Source organism: Erinaceus europaeus, chromosome 9 (assembly GCF_950295315.1).
Source record: "Erinaceus europaeus chromosome 9, mEriEur2.1, whole genome shotgun sequence".
In the NCBI taxonomy this organism is placed as follows: domain Eukaryota; kingdom Metazoa; phylum Chordata; class Mammalia; order Eulipotyphla; family Erinaceidae; genus Erinaceus; species Erinaceus europaeus.
The window spans coordinates 46,490,520-46,513,256 of record NC_080170.1 but is presented as its reverse complement, the minus strand read 5'-3'; the positions used below and the strand labels follow the sequence as shown (position 1 = coordinate 46,513,256).

Here is a 22,737-nt window from a genome sequence, read left to right as displayed (position 1 = left end):
TCAGGAGACAAGACACCAGACCTGACAGAAATTTAAATTCAGGGCATCTGCTGGATTTTGTCTACATATCTCCAAAGTGTGCATCCTATCTCCTGTGGCTCTATTCAAACTTTAGTGGAAAAGACTAAGGAGAAAATTCCTCATGCTAAAACCCAAGTTTCTTAGAAAAGCATGGATGGTCTTACATCTCCCATTTTACATTTTATGAGCCAATAAAATTAAATTGCTCATACGTGCTTGCCATGTTATCTCTTGGTATTTTTTCCCCCTCCTCTTTCACTCAACCTTAACCTTACGTATTTGTTGAATCCTTTTCCTATTTAAGACTTAGCAACTCCTGCAAAGATTAAGTATATAATGAACAAAGCAGACATGATCTGGTTTGGCCCAGCCCAGCAGTCAATGTATCTTAATGCCCACTTCTACTACCGCATTCATGTAGTTCATTGATTACACATTTCCTCCACTAGAGTCCCATTAGCCTAGTTTATCTGGTGCCTTACAATCCTTACCAAGCTTCAAGTTGTTCAAATAAATTTTCTATGTTTTCTGAGAAATTAAGCAGCCTAAAAAGTCAAGACTCGGGAGTCAGGCAGTAGCGCAGTGGGTTAAGTGCATGTGGTGTGAAGTGCAAGGACCGGCCTAAGGATCCCGGTTCAAGCCCCTGGCTTCCCACCTGCCGGGGAGTCGCTTCATAAGTGGTGAAGCAGGTCTGCAGGTGTCTATCTTTCTCTCCCCTTCTCTGTCTTCCCCTCCTCTCTCCATTTCTCTCTGTCCTATCCAACAATGATGACATCAATAACAAGAACAATAATAACTACAACAACAATAAAAAACAAGGGAAACGAAAGGGAAAATAAATAAATAAAGTCAAGACTCTAGGGTGGGAGTGGATAGCATAATGCTTATGCAAAGAGACTCTCTTGCTTAAGGCTCCAATGTCCCAGGTTCAATCCCCCACACCAGCATAAACCAGAGCTGAACAGTGTTCTGATAGAAAGAAAAAAGAAAAAAAAGAAAAAAAAAGTCAAAACTCTAAACATTCCATGTTTCTCAAAGTTGACAACAGTTTAAGCAGACCACCACTCCAATGCAATGCTGGAGACTGAACTGGGAACCACAGGCACTATATTGATCCCCAGAGGACTGAGTTAACAGGCTATGCTGAGTTAAAAAAAAAAAAGGGGGGGGTATTAAAACACCCACACAAATAAAAGGTGCTAATGTTTATAGTTAGTTCCTTCTTTAAAAGAATGATTTTATGGTTGTCAGGCAGTAGCACAGCACGTTAAGTGCATGTAGCGCAAAGTTTAAGGACCTGCTCAAGGATCCGGTTCCCAGCTCCCCACCTGCAGGGGAGTTGCTTCACAGGTGGTAAAGCAGGTCTGCAGATGTCTATCTTTCTCTCCCCCTCTGTCTTCTGCTCCTCTCTCCATTTCTCTGTCCTAACAATGACGACATCAATATCAACAATAGTAACTAAAATAATAAAACAAGGGCAACAAAAGGAAATACTAAAAAATGATTTTATGCACTTATTAATAAAAGAGGAGAAAGAAAGCCAGAGCATCACCCTGATACATGCATGCCAGGTGCTGAATTAGGAACCTCATGCTTGAGAGTTTAACACCTTCCCCCACTGTATCACCTCCTGGATTGCTAACTCCCAGTTTGGAGCAGAATATTAACATGGGAGACACAGACAAGTTAATTCAAACAGCAATGATACATACTAAGAATGAACTCACATTCTGATATTTCCCTTACTGATTCCCTTAATTCTTCCCCCCCCCCCCCCCCCCCGCCTTTTTCCCTTTTCTTTTCCTTTTTTTTTGGCCTCCAGGGTTATCGCTGGGACTCGGTACCTACACTATAAATCCACTGCTCCTGGATGCTATTTTTTCCTTTTTGTTGCTTATTGCTGTTATTATTATTGCCATTGCTGTCATTGTTGTTGGACAGAACAGAGAGAAATCGAGGGAGGAGGGAAAGACAGAGAGTAGGAAACATAGACACCTGCAGACCTGCTTCACCGCTTGTGAAGCGACTCCCCTGTAGGTAGGGAGCTGGGGGCTCAAACCGTGATCCTTGGGCGGGTCCTTGGGCGGGTCCTTGGGCGGGTCTTTGGGCTTCACGCCAAGTGCGCTTAACCCGCTCACTGCGCCCATCGCCCCTTAATTCTTAAAACTAGATTTTCTATTAGAATTTCCTAAAAGAACAATAATTTTATGCTTATTTTCAATATCTAAATCCATTATTACCATTTAACTGGTTCATCATTACTCTAATGTACTTTTAAGTACAAGTGAGATTATGTTTTGTGTTTCTAAAAAGAAATTTCAAAAGTCCCTCCCTTAAATGCCAGTGTTGTAATAAAATGGTAAAAAAGCACAAAATGAATAGGATCAATGTAAGAGGACTGAGAATTATCTATGTGGCTATTTATAAACCTTAAAAAAAGACACATAAAAGGAAGGCTCCCCATTTTCTTGAGTTAACTAATGTTACCATCTCAATTTCAGGTGACTGGTTATTTTAAGGAAAATAATAAATCCAAAGATCTCAAAGCACATGTGAAAGATCTAGTAATGTGTTCCTTTTAAAGTTAAGGTGTAGTGGATGGGTGGTGGTGTACCCAGTTGAACTCACACATTATCATGTGCAGGGAGGGACCCAGGTTCAAGCCCCCCACTCCCCATCAGCAGGGAGGAACACTTCAAAGGAGCAATGAAGCAGGTTTGTAGGTGTCTATCTTTCTACTTATCTTCCCTCCCTTCTCAATTTTTCTGTCCTATCAAATAAAAACTTTAAAAAAAAAAGAAAAAATAGCCATTGAGAATAGTGGATTCATAGTGCTGGCAAGGAGTCCCAGAGCTAGCCTTAGTAGCAATTAAAATAAAGTTATGGAGCACACCTGGCAATGCAGTGGATGAAGCCTTAAGACTATCAAGTATAAGGTCTCAAGTTCTATGCCAGGCATTCTATGTGCTGGATTGATGCTCTAGTTCTCCCTGTTTAATAAAAAAAAAAACAAAAAAACTGGGGGGGGGGGGGTAGTCAGTGGGAAGCTGGAAGATAGCTAACTAGGTAGAGCACACATTTTGCCAGGTACAAGGGACAGAAATTTGAGCCCTGGCCACCACGTGGGAGCACCATGTAAATGGCTACCTTTGAGAGCAGTGAAGTAGTGCTGTATGTAGTGTTTCTCTTCCTTTCGCTGACTCTCACTCTCTAGCTGGAAAAAAGAAAAATAAAGTCTGCCAAAGGCAGTGAAATTGTGCAGTCACGAAACCCCAGTGGCAAAATAAATAGTTTTCCTTTTGAAACAAATTAGCATATATATACTTCCAGGAGCTATGGTGAGAATTCAGTTTTGTGGCTAGCACAAAACAAATTGTTGACTTACTACTATAGTCATGTCAAAAACATTAACCAGCAGCTCTCTATAAACGTTATCTTATTTCATTACTCCTCCCTTTCCAAGTCTCACTGTCCAAATCAAAAAGACAGAAAATGTGTTACTGTGATGATTCCCCATGGTTGGAATCCATATCCCACTAGCAGAAGATCTACAGTCTAATCATTAGGTCCTTCAAACAACAAACTAGTCAACATGATTCCTAAAACATTTCTTTTTTTGCCTCCAGGGTTAATAATATCGCTGGTTATAGTGTTGGCACTATGAATCCACTGCTAATCCTGGAGGCTACTTTTCCCCTTTTGTTGCTATTGTTATTGCTGTCATTGTTGTTGGGTAGGGCGGAGAGAAATGGAGGAGAGACAGAGAGGGGGAGAGACAGACACCTGCAAACCTGCTTCACCACTTATGAAGAGACCCCGCTGCAGGTAGGGAGCCAGGGGCTTGAACTGGGATCCTTACTCTGGTCCATGGCCTTTGTGCCATGTGCACTTAACCCACTGCACTACTGACTGGTCCTCAAAACATTTCTTTAAAAATAGGGAGTCTGGAGGTAGCGCAGCAGGTTAAGCGCATGTAGCATAAAGCGCAAGGACCAGCATAAGGATCCTGATTCGACCAGCTCCCCACCTGCAGGGGCGTCACTTCACAAGCGGTGAAGCAGGTCTGCAGGTGTCTATCTTTCTCTCCCCTTCTCTATCCTTCTCTATCCTTTCCTCCTTTCTCCATTTCTGTCTTATCCGACAACAACAACATCAACAACAATAACTACAACAGTAAAACAACAAGGGCAACAAAAGGGAATAAATAAATAAATATACCAGCAGAATTTAAAGTAAACGATATTAACTTAGGATTTCATTTCAAAGTTTCACAAAGACCTATTAAAGGGTATACTTGGTGTGGTCCAGGAGGTGGCGCAGTGGATAAAGCATCAGACTCTGAAGCATGAGGTCCTGAGTTCAATCCCTGGCAGCACGTATACCAGAGTAATGTCTGGTTCTTTCTCTCTCTCTCTCTCCTTCTATCTTCATGAATAAATAAATAAAATCTTTAAAAAAAAAAAAGGGTATACTTGGTAACTTGGTACCTGTATGTCCACAAAACAAGGATAATACTGCACACATCTCCCAAATACAATACAAAGACCACATAAACTCTCTCTCTCTCTCTCTCTCTCTCTCACACACTCACACACACACACACACACACACACACACACACACACGGTGCTAATTCCTTGCTAGCATTTAAAATAAGAGAAGATAACTCATGATGACACATTTTGGAAAGTCACCATGACTCGAGCTTCACACCAGCTGCCAAAAATAGTGGAGAGACTAATAATTGTTGTGTCAGGTGTGAAGAAACAGTGAAGCAGTAAATTGGGAAGCAGATAACTTGAAGGCTATTTTATTAGCTTGGTTTATTGCATTATTACATTTCAAATTTACTTTATAACATACGACCATATTCCTTATATTTTAAATTGTTCTTTTTTATCTTACTTCACTTGGGAATCTGGGGATCTAAAATGAGCAACATCAAGATATTCTGTACATACTGGGTCTAAAGTTAGAGAAATGTAACTTAATAAAGAAATGTCTTAATAAAGTCACCTTCAACAGGAATTCATATATGAAGATGAAATATATTTGTATAGCAGTCACTCAGTATAGCCCTCTATCATTTCTTACCCAGAACCTTTTTTTTATATTTATTTTATTTATTTATTCCCTTTTGTTGCCCTTGTTGTTTTATTGTTGTAGTTATTATTGTTGTTGTCGTTGTTGGATAGGACAGAGAGAAATGGAGAGAGGAGGGGAAGACAGAGAGGAGGAGAGAAAGACAGACACCTGCAGACCTGCTTCACCGACTGTGAAGCGACTCCCCTGCAGGTGGGGAGCCGGGGTTCGAACCGGGATCCTTATGCCGGTCCTTGTGCTTAGCGCCACCTGCGCTTAACCCACTGCGCTACAGCCCGACTCCCACCTTTTTTTTTTTTTAAGAAGGTAGCCACAGTTTTTATTGAGGCAAGATCAGAGACTTTTCTTGTTATGTGCACTTTCAATGTGACACATATCTGTTTACTTTAAGCTCCAGGTTATAAATCTCAGGTGCAAGGGACAGAGATTCTCACTGAGTGAGTCCAAGAGTTGCCCTGGTTTACATATCCCAGAGATCAGTCATTCCTGTGACAATCTAATGGGCATAGGATCCAGGGTGCCTACAATGGACTTACCTCACCACAAAAATCAGCATACTCCAGAAAACTCAAAGCTATAGTTTCCTATTAGGTCTTTTCTTTTTTTTGCTATTTTATTGGGAGATGGTTAATGGTTTATAGTGCAGTCTGTTGATGTGGATACAAATTCTCATCTCCCACCCCCAACTTAGCTCCTTTTCCACCATCATGCAAGCACCAGGATCCCAACATCCTCTCTGCTCTCTCACAGAGACCTTTGGTTTGCCGCAATACACCAAACCCAGCCCAAGTTTCACTTTGTGTTTTCCCTTTCTGTTCTTCTCTCTCTCTCTCTCTCTCTCTCCCTCCCTCCCTCCCTCCCTCCCTCCCTCCCCCCTCTCCCTTCCTTCCTTCCTTTGTAAAAAGGAAACATTGACAAAACCATAGGATAAGCGGGGTACAACTCCACACAATCCCCACCACCAGAACTTCATATCCCATCCCCTCCTGATAGCTTTCCCATTCTTTAACTCTCTGGGAGCATGGACCCAAGGTCACCATGGGATGCAGAAGGTGGAAGGTCTGGCCTCTGCAACAGCTTCCCCGCTAAACATGGGCGCTGACAGGTCAATCCATACTCCCAGCATGTCTCTCTCTTTCCCTAGTACCTTTTTTTTCTTTCCCATAACCTTTTAACTAATCACCTTTCCCAACTCAAAGAGTGAGCTTTCCTCCTCTGACCATCATTTCCGGTTTAAAAGCACTGTCCAAATGCATACAGTGGACAAAGTGGTAACAGATAAGGCTAATGGCAACTTGACACTAATTAGGTAACTTGCATTTCATTTGCCTTTTCTACAAAAATGTTGATATGGTGACCCAAAGTTATTGTATAAAAAGCTTAAGAAGACAAGGATATAAAAGCAATTGGGGGGGGGGGATGGTGGAGAGAGGAAGGCAGAGAGGCAGAGGGAGACAGTGAAAGAGACCAAACCCTACAACTTCCTTCATTGCAGTGGAGGCCAGGCTAGAACCTGGCTCATGTGCATGACAAAACAGAGAAGCACACAAATGAGCTATTACACTGGTACTAAACATTTTTCAAAGGTGTTTTCCTATGGAAACAATGAAAGAATGAAAGAGAAGAGACCCTAGAACACAGCTCAGTTCTGGTATGTTGTGGTACTGGAAATTGAATGTGTGGGTCTCTGGGGCCTCAAGCAGAGTCCTGTCCTCTGACATAGTAATCTCTCAGTCCCACAAAAGCATTTTGAAAAGACAGCTGTAGTAAGATGATCCACTGAACCACCACATCTACAGATTAACTCCATTTTTGACAATGGAGAAAGGAGAATCTCTTCAACAAATGATGTTAGAAAAAATGGGTTGCAACTCACAAGTGAAAAAGAATCATCACGTGATCTCACTCACAGGCAGAAGTTGGAAAAACAAGATCAGAAGAGAAAACACTAAGCAGAACCTGGACGGGAGTTGGTGTGTTGCACCAAAGGAAGACTGGGGGGGGGGGGGGTGTGTGGTGGAGGGGGAAGGGGAGAGAGTACAGGTCCTGAAAAGGATGACAGAGGACCTAGTAGGGGTTGTACTGTTATGTGGAAACTGAGAAATGTTATGTATGTACAAACTACTGTATATACTGTCGACTTTAAAACATTAATCCCCCAATAAAGAAAAAAAAAAAGAAAGAAAAGGTGCCATGGGGCCAAGACCAAAAAAAAATCATCATCATGTATCACCATGCACAAATATCAACTCTCAAAAACATGAGTATCAGACCAGAAACTATCAAATACATAGACAAAAAAACTGGCAGAACACTTTAATCTGTACTTTGGAAATGCCTTCAAAGACTCGGGTCCAACAGAGCAAGGAAAACAAAAATAAACCAATGAATCTACATCAAGCTGAAAATCTGAACAGCAAAAGGAACCACCAGAACAGCCTATAGAAGGGGTGATCTTTACACGACAAACACCAAAGAAAGGACTAATAACCAAAACACATAAATAACTCACTGAACTCAACAACAACAAAAATAAACAAACAAGTAACTATTTAAAAAAAGGGGGGGGTGAGGACATGGACAGAATCTTTACCAAAGTGATTTAGAAGGCAAAAAAGACACCAGAAGAGTGTTCAAAGTCACTGGTTATCAGAGAAATGGAGATAAAGTCAGCAATGAAATGTTTCCACTTTATACCCCTGAGAATGTTATACACTAGAAAGGACAGAAGCAACAAATGTTGGTGAGGATGTGAGAGAAAAGAGATCTCTTCTACACTGCTGATACAAATATAAACTGGCCCAACCCTTGTGAAAAACAGTCTGGAGATTTTTCAGAACACTAGAAATAGACTTACTCTGTGACCCAACAATTTTTCTCTTGGGGATTTATCCGAATGAAACAAAAACATCTATCCAAAGAAATCTACATACATAGCAGCGCAATTTATAATACTCCAAACTTGGAAGAAAACCAGATGTCCCAACAATAGATGAGTGGCTAAGAAAGTTATGGGATATATACATAATGGAATAGTAGTCAGCTATTAAAAATGAGGCGAGTAGGGGGTTTGAGCCCATTCCCCTGCAGAGAAGGAGGAAAGCTTCATGAGAGGTGAAGCGTTTCTCTCTCTCTCTTCCCTCTCAATTTCTCTGATTATTTAATGAAAATGAAAGAAAAATGATGGAAATCATCTCCTTTGCCTCATCTTGGATGGAACTTGAAGGAATCATGTTAAATTAGATAAATTGAAAAGAGAGACAGGTGACACCTCTCTCTCTCTCTCTCTCTCTCTCTCTCAGGTTTAACAATAAGGACAGAAAGGGAAAACACAGAAAGTGAAACTTGGTCTGAGTGTGTTGTACTACACCAAAGCAAAGGGCTCTGGGGGGGGGGGGGGGAGGTAAGAGAAGGAGGTGGAGAGGGTGTTGGGATCCTGGTGCATGGTGATAGATAGAAGTTGGTGGGCGTGAGAGTGTTCTGTAGACACCTATTATGGGGAGATGAGAAATTCCACCCGAGTCAACAATATTACTGTAAACCATTAAGCTCCAATAAAATAATTAAAACAGAAGCTCTGAGGAATAATGTGGCTCTCTTCACAGTGAAAATCCTTCAACTACTATATAGTTAACAAAGGTGTAGTTGCTCCCACCCAATACAAAAGAATACATCAGTTACATACTGGTACATCCTGACATACATAAAATGAAAACATTATAAACTGGTTACATACTAGTACATCTTCAAATATAGAAAATGAAAATACTACAAACTATGGTCTTCACTCATCTGACATTATACTGGATTTCATGTCAATTTTCACAATAATTCTATCCCTGTCATTTTGTGGATAGAAAAATAAAAACAGAAAACCAAGAAAGGTTTAAAGTCACACTGCTATAAGATAGCAGAACTGGAATCTGAATTCAAGACAACAGAAATGTAAATTAAGCCAGTCTTAATTCAGATGCCTTATTCATTCAACTCACTACAAGATCTGCTTTCTTAAGAAACCCCAAAACACCTATTATATGAGCTTATAGACAACCAATTTTTTTTATTGGAAAATTATTTTTCTGGAGTATATATGATCAATATTCTTTTTAAAAAGAATATTTTCCCGTTTGTTGCCCTTTTTTTTTTATTGTTGTTGTAGCTGTTGTTAGGACAGAGAGAAATGGAGAGAGGAGGGGAAGGAAGAGAGGGGAAGCAACTCCCCTGCAGGTGGGGAGCCGGGGGCTCGAACTGGAATCCTTATGCCAGTCCTTGCGCTTCTCACCACGTGCACTTAACCCACTGCACTACCACCCAACTCAATATTCTTAACATGTGAGTTTTGTTTCTTAAAATATGCTGACCTTGGGGCCAGGTAGTGGTACACCTGGTTGAGCGCACATTACTATGCGAAAGGACCCAGGTTCGAGTACCCAGTCCCCACCTGCAGGGGGAAAGCTTCATGAGTGGTGAAGCAGTGTTGCAAGTGTCTGTGGATTTCCCTCTCTGTCACTCCTTATTCTCTCAATTTCTGGCTGTCTCTATCCAATAAATAAATAAATAAATAAATAAATAAATAAATAAATATAATTTTTAAATGTGCTGATCTTTTTTTCATTAAAATCAAAAACAAAACTGAAGCTGGGTAGAGTACACACTAACACTCTACCATGCTTAAGGACTTGGGTTTGAGTTCCCAATACCATATGGGAGCAACCAGGCACAGCACCAGGTACTGTGGGATCTCTCCTTTGTCTTTACTGTTCTGTCTTTATCTAAAAAATTTTGAGGGAAAAAAAAAGTGGTGAAAATGGACAGGCACTTATTTTTTCCTGGCAGGAGGTGGGGGAAGCCAAAACTAATGATGATTTCAGGAAATTAAATATTATTTTATTTACACTAAGAATTTGAAAACATACTTTACTGAACTGGTTATTAAAATTTCATTTTAAAATAGCTTATGCAAGCTGTGTACATGTAAAAAATTTTGCTAATACCCTTAAATACTGTCTTCTCTTTTTTAAAATATTTATTCCCTTTTGTTATCCCTTTTTTATTGTTGTAGTTGTTATTGATGTCATCATTGTTGGATAGGACAGAGAGAGATGGAAGAGAGGAGGGGAAGACAGAGGGGGAGAGAAAGATAGACACCTGCAGACCTGCTTCACCGCCTGAGAAGTGACTCCTCTGCAGGTGGAGAGCCGGGGCCCAAACCGGGATCCTTACACTGGTTTTTGCGCTCTGCACCACCTACCGCTTAAGTACTTTTAAAAAAAATATTTATTTTATTTATTTATTCCCTTTTGTTGCCCTTGTTGTTTTATTGTTGTAGTTATTATTGTTGTTGTCGTTGTTGGATAGGACAGAGAGAAATGGAGAGAGGAGGGGAAGACAGAGAGGAGGAGAGAAAGATAGACACCTGCAGACCTGCTTCACCGCCTGTGAAGCGACTCCCCTGCAGGTGGGGAGCCGGGATTCCAACCGGGATCCTTATGCAGGTCCTTGTGCTTTGCGCCACCTGCGCTTAACGCTGCGCTACAGCCTGACTCCCCCCTTAAGTACTTTTTATATTTAAATTTATCCTGTGGTGCCTCTCTTAACACTATGCTTTTTATCATTCTCCACCAGCAATAAAAAAATAATTCTTTTTTTTACTGTTGAATGTAAAACATTAATTCCCCAATAAAGAAATTTAAAAAAAAAGCAGATGAAAGGAAAAATATTTTTTTTAAATCAGGGACTTTTAATCTTGCTCCTTCTATACGACGTATAAAGAGCTCCCTTTTATAATTTTAAATACTCTTCAACTTTTCATACCAGTGAACATTTTTTTCTAGATAAATGTTCTATATTTAAAAAATAATAATTTCCCTAACGCAACCAGCTTCCTGCATATTGTTCGTTGGAGGTCATAGCCAGATAGAATTGTTTCTTGAAAAAAAATAAATAATTTTTTTTCAAGTAAGCATGCCTTTAACACATTTCTTCCTTAAATATGGTCTCTTATTGAATTTTACCCCGATTATCTTACTACTATCTCATCACTGCAGTGTTTCCAAGAAAATTTGGTTACCATCTGATAAAAACGAAGTAATTCATGATCATTCTAAGAGGCAGCATTAGTACAATACATCCTAATACACTGTGCCACAGTTACTGCAGCTCTGAGATACTTTACCATTAGGAAGATGAGGGAAGGAAAAAGGACTGAACGCATGTGTTCAGAACCCAGAGAGAAACTCTAGAACCCATGTAGAATTTTGGGAAACAGATTGAGAATGTTAAGGCACCACTGTAACAACTCTTTAAATAGATTTTAGAATCATGCATTCTTACTCATGGCAGACTGCATACAGAAAGAAAAAGGCACCAAGAACAGTGGCAGAGAGCAAGGTCTATAAGAGCACAGAATGCTCTCCCTCTCTGTATCCTCCTCCCCTCTCAATTTCTGTCTGTCTCTATCCAATAATAAATTAATAAAAAAAAGTATTTAAAAAAAAACTTCCAAAAAAAATTGGGGCTAGACAGTGGCACACCTGGTTAAGCACACACACTGCGGTGCACAAGGACCCAGGTTCAAGCCCCTGGTCCCTATCTGCAGGGGGAAGGCTTCATGGGTGGTGAAGCAGGGCTGCAGATCTCTGCCCCCCCCCCTCTCTCTATATATATATATATATATCCTCCTCCCCTCTCAATTTCTGTCTGTCTCTATCCAATAAATTAATCAAAAAGTATTAAAAAAAAAACTTCGAAAAAAAAAAGATCACAAAATTATGTCTCAGATTCAGTTCGTCACTACCTTATGTCAGAGCTGAGCAGTGCTCTGGTCTCTTTCTCCCCACCTATCTCTCTCCTAATAAATAATCTTTAAAACAGACCTGCAATCAGTTTTCTCTACAACAGACCTGAAAAGAGACTCATAGTGTTCTGACCCCCCCACTCAAACTAAAGAACTTCTTCCCTCACCCTATATCCATCTCATGTCTCATCTCAGCAGGTGAGGACTCTACAAACAATCCAAAAGTACTTTCAGAATTACATGTATTTTACTAAAACTCTCATTCCCTACAAAATAAATATTACAAATAACTGATTTTGCTGAAGATAAGACTACTTTCAAAAGTAAGTTAGACCAGCAGTGGTGCATCTGGTAGAGGACACACATTACAGTGCACTAGGACGCGGGTTTAAGCCCCTTCTCCCACTAGCAAGGGAAGAAGTTTCTTCACAAGTGGTAGAGTAGGGCTGCAGATGTCTCTCCTTTTTTCTCCCTCTCTACCTCCTCCTTCACTCTTGGTTTCTGTCTCTAGCCAATTAAGTAAATGAATATATTTTAAAAATAAAAAGTAAAAAGTAAGAAAATATACATCTTTATGTATCTCAGAAGGATTCCACGTGATTTACATATCTTTCTCGAGTCTCTCTACTCCAGCGGGAAATATATAATCAATATCAGTCACTCAAATATTAACTGCTCCCACAAGACTAAAGATCAGGTTTTGTAGAAAGACATTTAGAAAGGAAAGACAACTATCAACAAGAGACTGGGTGGTAGCACAACGAGGTGAACACACGTTACAATGCGCAAGGACCAGGGTTCGAGCCCCTGTCCTCACCTATAGGGGGAAAGTTTTGCAAGTGGTGAAGCAGTGCTGCAGGTGTCTTTCTCCCTCTCTATCTCCCACTGCCATCTCATTTCTGGACGTCTCTATCCAATAAATAAAGATAATAAAAAAATACTCAACAAACACTCCTAAATTTACTGAAATATTTATTCATTTTGTTCCATGACTTGTTATATTCATTTCCTTTTTAAAAGATTTTTAAAATTTTATTTAGTTTGATATGCCAGAGAAATTGAGAGGGGAGAGAGAGAAAAATGCAGCACTGCTTCACCACAGGTGTAACAGGAAAACAGGGAAGGATGTGTAAGAGAAAACTGAGGTCAGCTCATAAAGGGAACTGACTAATATCAGGAATAATTTTTAAAAAGAAAAGAGAGAGAACAAAAAGTAGGTTTCTGGGGAAATGGTGTATAATAAAGAACACAGGTAAAGGAAAAGTCTCGAGTCTCAGGAATCTAACTTGTTTTTGTTTTGAAGTCAAATACTAGCCATCTGAACAGAATCACCAGAACTATCACTTGCATATTTTTACTTGTCTGCTCACAATCTTTTTTTTTTTTTTTTTTGCCTCTAGGGTTACTGCTGGGCTTGGTGCCTACACTACAAATCCACTGCTCCTGGAGGCTATTTTTTTCCATTTTTGTTGTCCTTGTTGTCACTGTTGCTGTTGGATAGGAGAGAAATCGAGAGGAGGGGAAAACAAAAAATCGGACCCCCTCACACACACACAGGTGGGGAGCCAGAGGCTTGAACTGGGATCCTTGCGCAGGTCCTTGCACTTTGCGCCACTGTGAGCTTAACCTGATAAGCTATTGCCTGGCCCCTTCAATCTACCTAATATTATTAAAAAAAAAAAAAAAGAGGAAGACCTAGCCAGAGTACTAATGTCGTGTATTAAATGGATGTGAATGAAATTAATAAGGAATTCAAAACTAAGATCAAATTAATCTTTCTCCAAGATGCCTGCCCCGCGCTTCCCCCCCCCCCCCCCCCCCCCCCCCCCCCCCCCCCCCCGCCTTTTTCCAGAGCACTGATCAGTTCTGGCCTCTGGTGGTGCAAGGGATTGAATTTGGGACTTTGGAGCCTCAGGCATGAGAGTCTCTTTGCATAACCATTAAGCTATCTAACCCTGCCACAAGATACCTTTCTTTTTTTTTTAAGATTTTGTTTTATTTATTCATGAAGAAGAGAGAACACGAGAACATGAGGCATCACTGATTCATGTGCCACTGGGGATTGATTTTGGGACCTTATGGTTGACAATCCAATGCTTTATCCACTATTCTACCTCCCGGCCCACCCAACATACCTTTCTCAATCCATCTCTACTCACATAATAAGTATTCAATATTGCTAGTAAAATAAAACACATATTTAAAACATAGGAAGGTCTTTATGGGTAAAGCCTAAAGTATATACAGCTTATACACTACGTAAGGGAAAAGTGAAGTGTAATCTGTGACTTGAAAAAGGAGGAGACAAGAGAATGAACCTGTGCAGTATTTTTTATATATTTTTCTAGATCCATGGTCCTCAATAGGGAGTCAATCTGCGCACACAAGGAACAGTTGGCAATGTGTGGAAACATTCTTGGTTGCCACAACTGAGGAGAATGATAATGATATCTAGTGGGAAGGAGACTGGCAAGCTGCTAAATAGCCTACTATGCACAGCACAGCCTCCACAATATTGTTCTGCCCCCAAATGCCAAGGTTAGTAAGCGCTGCTAGAAATGAAGCCGAAGGAGAAAAACTGAACAAAACTGCTATCTAGTCTATGTGAAATTCCTATCATTTTCTTTGACAATCAGCAGTCACTCTTCCTACTGACTAAAAATTGGAGCCAAGAGAAGGTGAAAACAACCTTCCTAAGTAGCTCCTTTACTTACATGCTAACAAGAAAGGAGTTAGTTACACGTTCTCACTTACCACATAACATATTTGCCAAAATTCTGCCCCTTGTATTTTCCTGTGACTGCTGGCTGGCTTCCCTTCTAGTTATAATGATCTAGACCAATAATAAATCTATTAACAACAATCTGAATCAAAATACATAGCTTGACTACAAACTTAAAATGACAGTTATCTGATGAGTGGCTGCCAAAATATACACTACAGGTGAACAATCCACTATCCAAAAGACATCTGCTTAATAATACGTCTCTAAACAAGATTAATCAGTTAAACCTACCAGAACTTTCAGGTACTCATTCATGCCACCAAGAACAAAACTCTGCAAAGCTAGCCAAGACTAGGGATGTAGTTGGAGGCTGCAAAAGATGTTACACTATAAATTAGCCCTCTGAATTCTGAACCACTCTCTAAAACAAAATATGTCCTATATGAGAAACTAGCTACTGGGTCCAGATTATACTTTAACATATTAAAAACAAAAAATGTAACAATTGTTTCATCTACAAGAGAAATGAAACATAGGCCAGGCCAGGAAGCATATACATTTTTAATCCAACTGATACCACAAGGGAAGCAGAAATTAACTGCCAAAATAATTTAGCCAGTCAATATCCAAGCAGGTGAAAATGCTCTTAACACCATTCTACCAAATAAAAGTCTTATAATTTGACTCAAGATAGTCATTTGCTTGTCATGTTTGGGGGAGGCAGTCTAGGGTTATGCAAAAAAAAAAACTAATAGACATTCCAAGGTCTTGGGTTCAAGCCTTGGCTTCTCCATAAACCAGAGCTGAACTCCTAAATGCTTCCTCTGACTTCCCTGATCCTCTCTCCTAAGATAAAGCTCTTCTTGCTACTTTATCTGATCCCATCCCTTCCATGTTCCAAGATTTAAGTGACATATCTTATCTTAAAATACAGTGGGTGGTGTCTTAATCAGTATTTAAATGACTACCCTTTCCTATCTCAGAAAAAAAAGACCTTGTGGATGTTTCACTATTTCTACGTCTGGTAATAACAATGTTCTCACAACTTTCCCAACAGAACCTCTTCACTAACTGGCATCACATACAATCTTCCCCCCAACACATCAGTCAATTTGTAGATCTTTCCTTTAAAAGGGTCTAACAGCAGGGTTCAGGTATGCCTTACTAAAAGAAAAACTACAGTATTGCAAGGAATTAAAGACAAAAAGATGAGAAGAGAAATAGTGAAGGGATGAGCTGTTTGACTAGTATGACTATTCATGACTAAAATTATTCTTTCTCATCTTCTCAAACTTTCATATCTGATGTTTCAAATACTTCCCCTACCCGTTGTCAACTTATTTCATTTTTTCCAAATGTCATTCTCTTCAAAGCACAGTGATATGCCATACCTACTGTTTCATCTATGACCCATTCTCACTCTTCATCCACCCCTATAAAATGAACTATACACAACACATCTTTTCTTTACTCAATAGGGGTGACAGTCTTTACAATCTTTAAACATCTTTTGGTTTTGTTATAACGAGAAAATACTAAATTTTGCTTCAATTGGATTAATATATTTCCAATGTTAATCAGTATAGATGCTCCATGATTAAGCCATTTGTTTTTTTAAATATTTATTCCTTTTCGTTGCCCTTGTTTTATTGTTGTAATTATTGTTGTTGTTACTGATGTCATTGTTGTTGGATAGGACAGAGAGAAATGGAGAGAGGAGAGAAAGATACCTGCAGACCTGCTTCACTGCCTGTGAAGCGACTCCCCTGAAGGTGGGGAGCCGGGGGCTTGAACCAGGATCCTTAAGCCGGTCCTTGTACTTTGAGTCATGTACATTTAACTGCTGCACTACCACCCGACTCCCTGCCATTTATTTTTATAAAATGTAAGGAAGTAATCTCAACTCATTCATTTGAATAGGGGTCTGATTAGTCTATTACAAAAAAAAATGGCACTTTCCTTTTAACAATAAAAATTACAAAGTCAACATCCCTTCTTGCCTAGAGCATCACCTTCTTTATCATAAAGAGGATAGGAGTCCCCTCCCCCTTGCCATCTCTACAACTTGACTAGTTATACTGAATTTCCTTTCTTCATCTTTTTTTTATAAATATTTTTTATATTTATTTTTATTTATTCCCTTTTGTTGCCCTTGTTGTTTTATTGTTGTAGTTATTATTGTTGTCATTGTTGTTGGATAGGACAGAGAGAAATGGAGAGGGGAGGGGGAAGACAGAGAGAGGGAAAGAAAGATAGACACCTGCAGACCTGTTTCACCGCTTGTGAAGCGACACCCCTGCAGGTGGGGAGCCAGGGCTTGAACCAGGATCCTTATGCGGGTCCTTGTGCTTAGCGCCACCTGCGCTTAACCTGCTGCACTACAGCCCGACTCCCCTTTCTTCATCTTTGAGCCTTGCCTTCTTAATTCTTGTTTTCATTTATCACTCACTGGAAACTGCCATCATGCTCTTTGGTTTGCCACCACCCCACTATTTCAATGAGACATTGCAGCTCACTTATGCTAACAAATTAATTCAGCTAAGACAAAACTAATTTTCACCCACAGAAAGATCTGTAGCTATGCAGTTGAAAAATTGTCCAGTCATAGTTCTTCTATCACTGAGGAAGGTAGGCAACAAAAGTCTTCCTAAAATCAAGGTCATAAAGAATAACTGCCATTCCTTTAACCACATTCACGTACTTATTCAGTAAAACATCCCAGCAGTCTCCCTGAGCTGTCTAGAAAAACTAACAATTCCATTCTAATTCTCCACCACCACCCCACCACCCCAAAGATAATACAAGGTTTCTCTGTAGACATACCCTAGTCTTCCCACATCAGACTTTAAATGGAAGATTATCTAATGGAGGAGAAAGAGGAAAACTTGGGGCTGGTACAAGCCCTTCTTTACTACCTCCCACCTCAAGACAGACACGACACGACACGACACAACACACACACTTCAGCCCCAAACTATTACTGGTTCTAAGGCTTGCTTTATTAGGACAGGTATGCACAACTGAGAAAAGATCTGCTAGGAATTGTATGCCCTATACCTCCAGTTTGGCTTGTTCATCTTTGGCTGAAATATGTTCATTTATTATTTATTTATTCCTTTTTGTTGCCCTTGTTTTATTGTTGTAGTTATTGTTGTTATTGATGTCGTTGTTGGACAGGACAGAGAAAAATGGAGAGAGGAGAGGAAGACAGGGGGGAGAGAAAGACACCTGCAGACCTGCTTCACTGCCTGTGAAGTGACTCCCCTGCAGGTGGGGCGCCGGGGGCTCGAACCAGGATCCATACTCCAGTCCCTACGCTTTGCACCACCTGCACTTAACCCGCTGCACTACTGCCCAACTCCCAAATATGCTCATTTAAACACTGTGGTCATTCTTGGGGCTGGTGGTGGCACACCTGATTGAGCACAGGTTACAATGTGCAACAACCCTGGTTCTAGCTAAGCCCCGGGACCCACTACAGAGGGAAAGCTTTTCAAGTGATTAAGCAGTGTTGCAGGTGTCTTTCTTTCTCCCTCCGTATCTCCCCGTTCCCTCTCAATTTCTAGCTATCTCTATCAAATAAATAAAGATTAAAAAAAGAAAGAAAGAAAGAAAACATTGTGCTCATTCCTTTTTAAAAAAGAATTTTTGGGAGTGGGTTAAGCGCACATGGTGCCAAGTGCAAGGAATGGCTTAAGGATCCCGGTTTGAACCCCCGGCTCCCCACCTGCATGGGGGAGTCGCTTCACAGGCGGTGAAGAAGGTCTGTAGATGTCTGTCTTTTTCTCCTCCTTTGTCTTCCCCTCCTCTCTCCGTTTCTCTCCGTCCTATCCAACAATGACGACATCAATAACTACAACAATAAAACAACAAAGGGCACCGAAAGGGAATATTTTTTTAAAAAAAGAATGTTTAAAATTGCCACCAGGGTTATTACTGGGTCTTGATGCCAGCTTGATGATCATTCTTACTTTTTTTCTCTTTTCTTCAATAAAACTATTTCATCACAAGCTGATTCTACAGTCCAAATACAAGTCTTCTCTACCATGCCAACTTACAAAACATATGTGTAACATAAGCAGCCTCTTCCCATGAAAAGTATCACCACCCTCTCAATTTGCTGTATTTGGTTAACTTTCTATTCTCACTGCCACCAAGTTATCCCTGGCCCTAACCACCAGCCATTATACCACAGAGATTGATTTCCCAAACACATAGCTATGAATATGAGATCCTTCTATAACACCTCAATTCTCTATTGTCTACTCAGGTAACTAAATGAAGGTATTCCAGACTCTCAAATAAGGACACTTTATTAAATAGGCCTTCCCTGACAATTAGTATTCATGTTTATTAAGTTTATATCTATCGATAGCATACCAGATGATAACCATCTCATGTGCATCCTTTTGTTCATTACTGTACTGGCAGTGCCTAAAATATAGTAAGCTCTAGCTACATATTTATGAGATGAATGATCCCAGATATGCCACACAATAGCACCTTCTAGCTCATTTGGAGTGAGGTCTACATTTGAGTCAGTTTCCATATTCCAGAGGTATGATCTTGAACATGTTTAACTTTTTGAACCAAACAATCTGTAAAAATGTTTGAATCCTTATAGCCTATGTTTTGATTTCATTAGATTCAATATCTTCCCCAGTTCTCTGTCCTTGGCTATACTCATTTTTCCTTCCACTTCTCAATCCAAACCTATCAGAATATGGTTCACTCTCCCTTAAGGCTCATTTTAAATGTTATCTTCTCCTTGAAGCCTAGCCTAACAAACTATAAACTCTGCAAGAGGGTGGAGTCCCCACATTTCTGTTCTAAGCAGCTGGTATAATGCCGCCCATACAGGTAATCAACACAATGACAGATGAATCATGAGTGTGTGAATGAACACAAGTCTTTCCTGATTACTCCAGAATGCCAAGGTAATCTGCCTTTGGACTTTTTGTAACACTTGTCATTTTCTCATGATCCTTAACCATTCTATTCTGTGATGCTATTAATTTACTTGACTAATAGAAAATTACTTAAAAGTTAAGCACTGTCCCGATGGTTTCCATATCCCTGCCCTTTCACATCTACCTTAGATCCTTGCCACAACTGAATTTATCATGCTTACCAGGTATATAAAATAATAAAGGGAATATTAAAGAGAAAACAAGGACTCATATTATTCTAGCTATCCAATGACACTGACACATATTTAATGTGAATTCTATCCCTATGAAATTCAGGCACCCAATCACATTCAAAGATCTCATCATTGTGTCCTCTGCTTAATAAAGCTAGCATTAATTCCAAAAGTAAAACAGCCACCAGCAGGTATCTCTACAACTACATATCTCCTGCTAGCGACATATCCCCACTCAGATCAGTACTTTCACTTCACTAAACAGATGGTGATTTTTCTGCTCATTTCAGACTTCTACTCCAATTTCTTCTTCTACAAAGCATGAGAAACTACTTCTAAAAATGTAACATTTTCCTAATTTCTTAATTCTGCTCCTGGAAGACAAAAAGGAGAACCGTTTAAAAGGAGAGCTCTTTCTTCTCGTTTTCTAAGCAACAGCAACTTGCCAATGAATCGAGTTCTAACAGCCTTCTTTTTCCCTACCATTTTTGACCCTCGCAGATCTAGACCCCCAAACTCTTACTCTGCTTCTAGGGAGTCCTTCTGGCTGCACAGTAGCTGCCGTCCTTCCTCTCAACACGATCTGGCTGTCTGTCATGCACTTGACTCCGATGTAGTTGCACGATGCCTCTCCTAAAACGTGCATCGCCGGGTCTCCCCGGGCCCCGGCCCCTGACACCTCTCACCTACCACATGCGCCACTCTGCGCCGCGCTCCATGCAAGTTCCTCACACACTCCTGACGATCGCACCCGTCTCAGAATGGCATCTTCCGACTACACGGATTCTAACCCAGTTTCTGTCGGGGAACCCGTCCCTGGTACCTCCCTCTGTCCTCACTTCCTCCTCCAGTCCCCTCTCTAAGCTCCAGGGCTCGCTCGCTCGCCCCAGATGACAGTCTTCCTCGCCACTTCCCAGCCGCCAGTGAGAAGCAAACTCCAGTTTCTACTGCGCTCCCCTCGCCCCCCCAGGTGTGCAGACTCGCTCCCGCAGACCCGGCCCCACACCAGCGCCCGCCACGAGGCTCTGACTCTCAGCACCGACCCCACTTTCTCGGGGTCCCCCCCAGCTCGCAAGCCCGCACCCCCCGCGCGCGCACACATCCGCACGCTGCCCCAACCTCCTTCCCGCACCTGGAGGAGGCGGCCTCGCTGGAACTCAGCCCGGGCGGCCGGGGGCCGGGCACCCGGGGTGCTCGCCCCACACCCCACAGATCCCCTGCTTCCCCGCGGAGGTGCGAGTGGGTGGGAACCGAGCAGACGGCGACGCGCCCGCCTCTCCGCACCTACCACCCCGCGGTCCCTCCGGCTTCGGCCCGCCGCCCCCCGCTCCGGGCCGGCCCCGGCCCTCACCGGAGATACTGCGCGCTCTGCAGGCTCATCCTCCGCTGCCGCGTCTCCCCGCGAAGCCTCTGGGGGTCCCTCAGGCGCCTCGGAGCGGCCCCGCGACCCCGCGGGTGCTGGCGGCCGCCGCCATCTTCCTCTCCTCCGGCTCCTCCTCGCTCGGCGGGCGGGGGGTGGGGCTGGGGACTGAGGCGAGGGCGGGAGCTGGAGCCGCGCTCGCTGCGGCGCCTGCCTGTGGGGCGCAGGGACGTACGACCCGGAGGGGGAGGGGAAAGGAGGGACGCGGGCAGGGGCGGGAGGACGAGGAGGGAGGCCGGAAGTAGGGGCTCCCTCTCGCGAGATCTTAGCGACACAAGTCCCGCCGTCTGCCTTCCGCCTTCAGCGGCTCTTCCTTTCGGGATCCGCTCGCCCGGCACGTCCTGGGCGGCGTTGGAGCTGGTGACTGGTGGCGCTGGGCGGCTCCCAGCCGACCCACTCCTTTCCTCCCGCACGAGGGGGCAGCCCCTGCCTCACCAATAACATCGAGCCCAGATCACCCAGGACTCACACGCCAAGTCTCGTCCCCCCTCCCCCAGCCTTCCACTCCCGCCGGAGTTCTCGCTTCCTCTTTCCACTTCTCCACTCGACCCCACCGGAAACGCTGCCCCTGCCTCCTACAGTTCCGCCCGCTAGTTCTTCGGCTTTGGTGTTCCCCTGCGCCCCCGAGAGTGACGCCGAGGACCCCCTCCCCTCCTCTCCGCTACGACCCCTTCTCCAGCAAGCGGGGGCACTGAGGGAGGGGTCCGGGGTGGAGCCCTGGGCGGAAGAGAAAGGAAGCCAACCGGATTGGCCAGGCAGCTGCCATGGCAACTGGAGGTTGTAGTTGTATTGTCATAGTAACCGACGCGCACGGACTGGGTGACCCTCCTAGGCGAATGGATATCCCCGGGGAACTGCCCGGGGTTCCCCCCTCGGCTTCCCGGCCACCTAAGGGCCTCCCTCAGGTTAGCGACGGAGGCGGCAACCCAGGGCCTCCTCGCTCTGCCCTCCATGCTGCGGCGGGGACCGAGGGAGCCCGAGGCGTCCACCCGGGGCTTCGCGCGCCCCTGGGCAGCACCTGCAGCCCGGCTTCGCTCCGGGGGCCTGGGCTGGGCGTTCCCCACCAGCGCCTCGAGTTCCCCCACACACACACAAGAAAAAGAACAAAAAATAGGGGTGGGGGGGCTGCCTCCCAAAGAGGATCTTGTCCCTGTAGCCGGGTGGGGTGGGGGCAGCTTGCTTCCCCTAAAGACCCTACCCCCCTCCTTGAAGCCCGCACAATGCGCACTCGCTCTCTGCCTCCCCCTGCTGCCTGGAGACTGGAGCGACCGTGACAGCGGGTCCTCGCAGAAAACAAGTGAATTAATTCTGCGCCTAGAGATCGGCACCCTTCTCAGTGGCTCCAAACCGATCGCTCGGTGTCTCTTGAGTTTGCACAAGAAAGCATAGGATTTAAAAAAAAAAAAATGGCACCACGAAGATCTTGGATAGTAAATTCCCTTGAAAGGCGTCGGGGACATGGATTTTCCTCTTTAGAACGAATGTGTTTGGATGTCTAAGGGGTACTGGGTGTCAGATTGGGGACGAAC

At 42.7% G+C, this 22,737-nt stretch overlaps 1 protein-coding gene across 1 annotated transcript in view; it reads right to left on the bottom strand.

The window, feature by feature from the left end:
• Positions 1 to 22,305, bottom strand: part of SMG7 (SMG7 nonsense mediated mRNA decay factor) — a 43,621-nt gene extending 21,316 nt beyond the window's left edge. Inside the window, exon 1 of the mRNA XM_060197095.1 lies at positions 21,140 to 22,305. Coding sequence (XP_060053078.1) covers positions 21,140 to 21,168 — 29 coding nt within the window. The 5' untranslated portion in view covers positions 21,169 to 22,305. The remainder of the gene's footprint in view (positions 1 to 21,139) is intronic.
• Between the last annotated feature and the right edge of the window lie 432 nt (positions 22,306 to 22,737).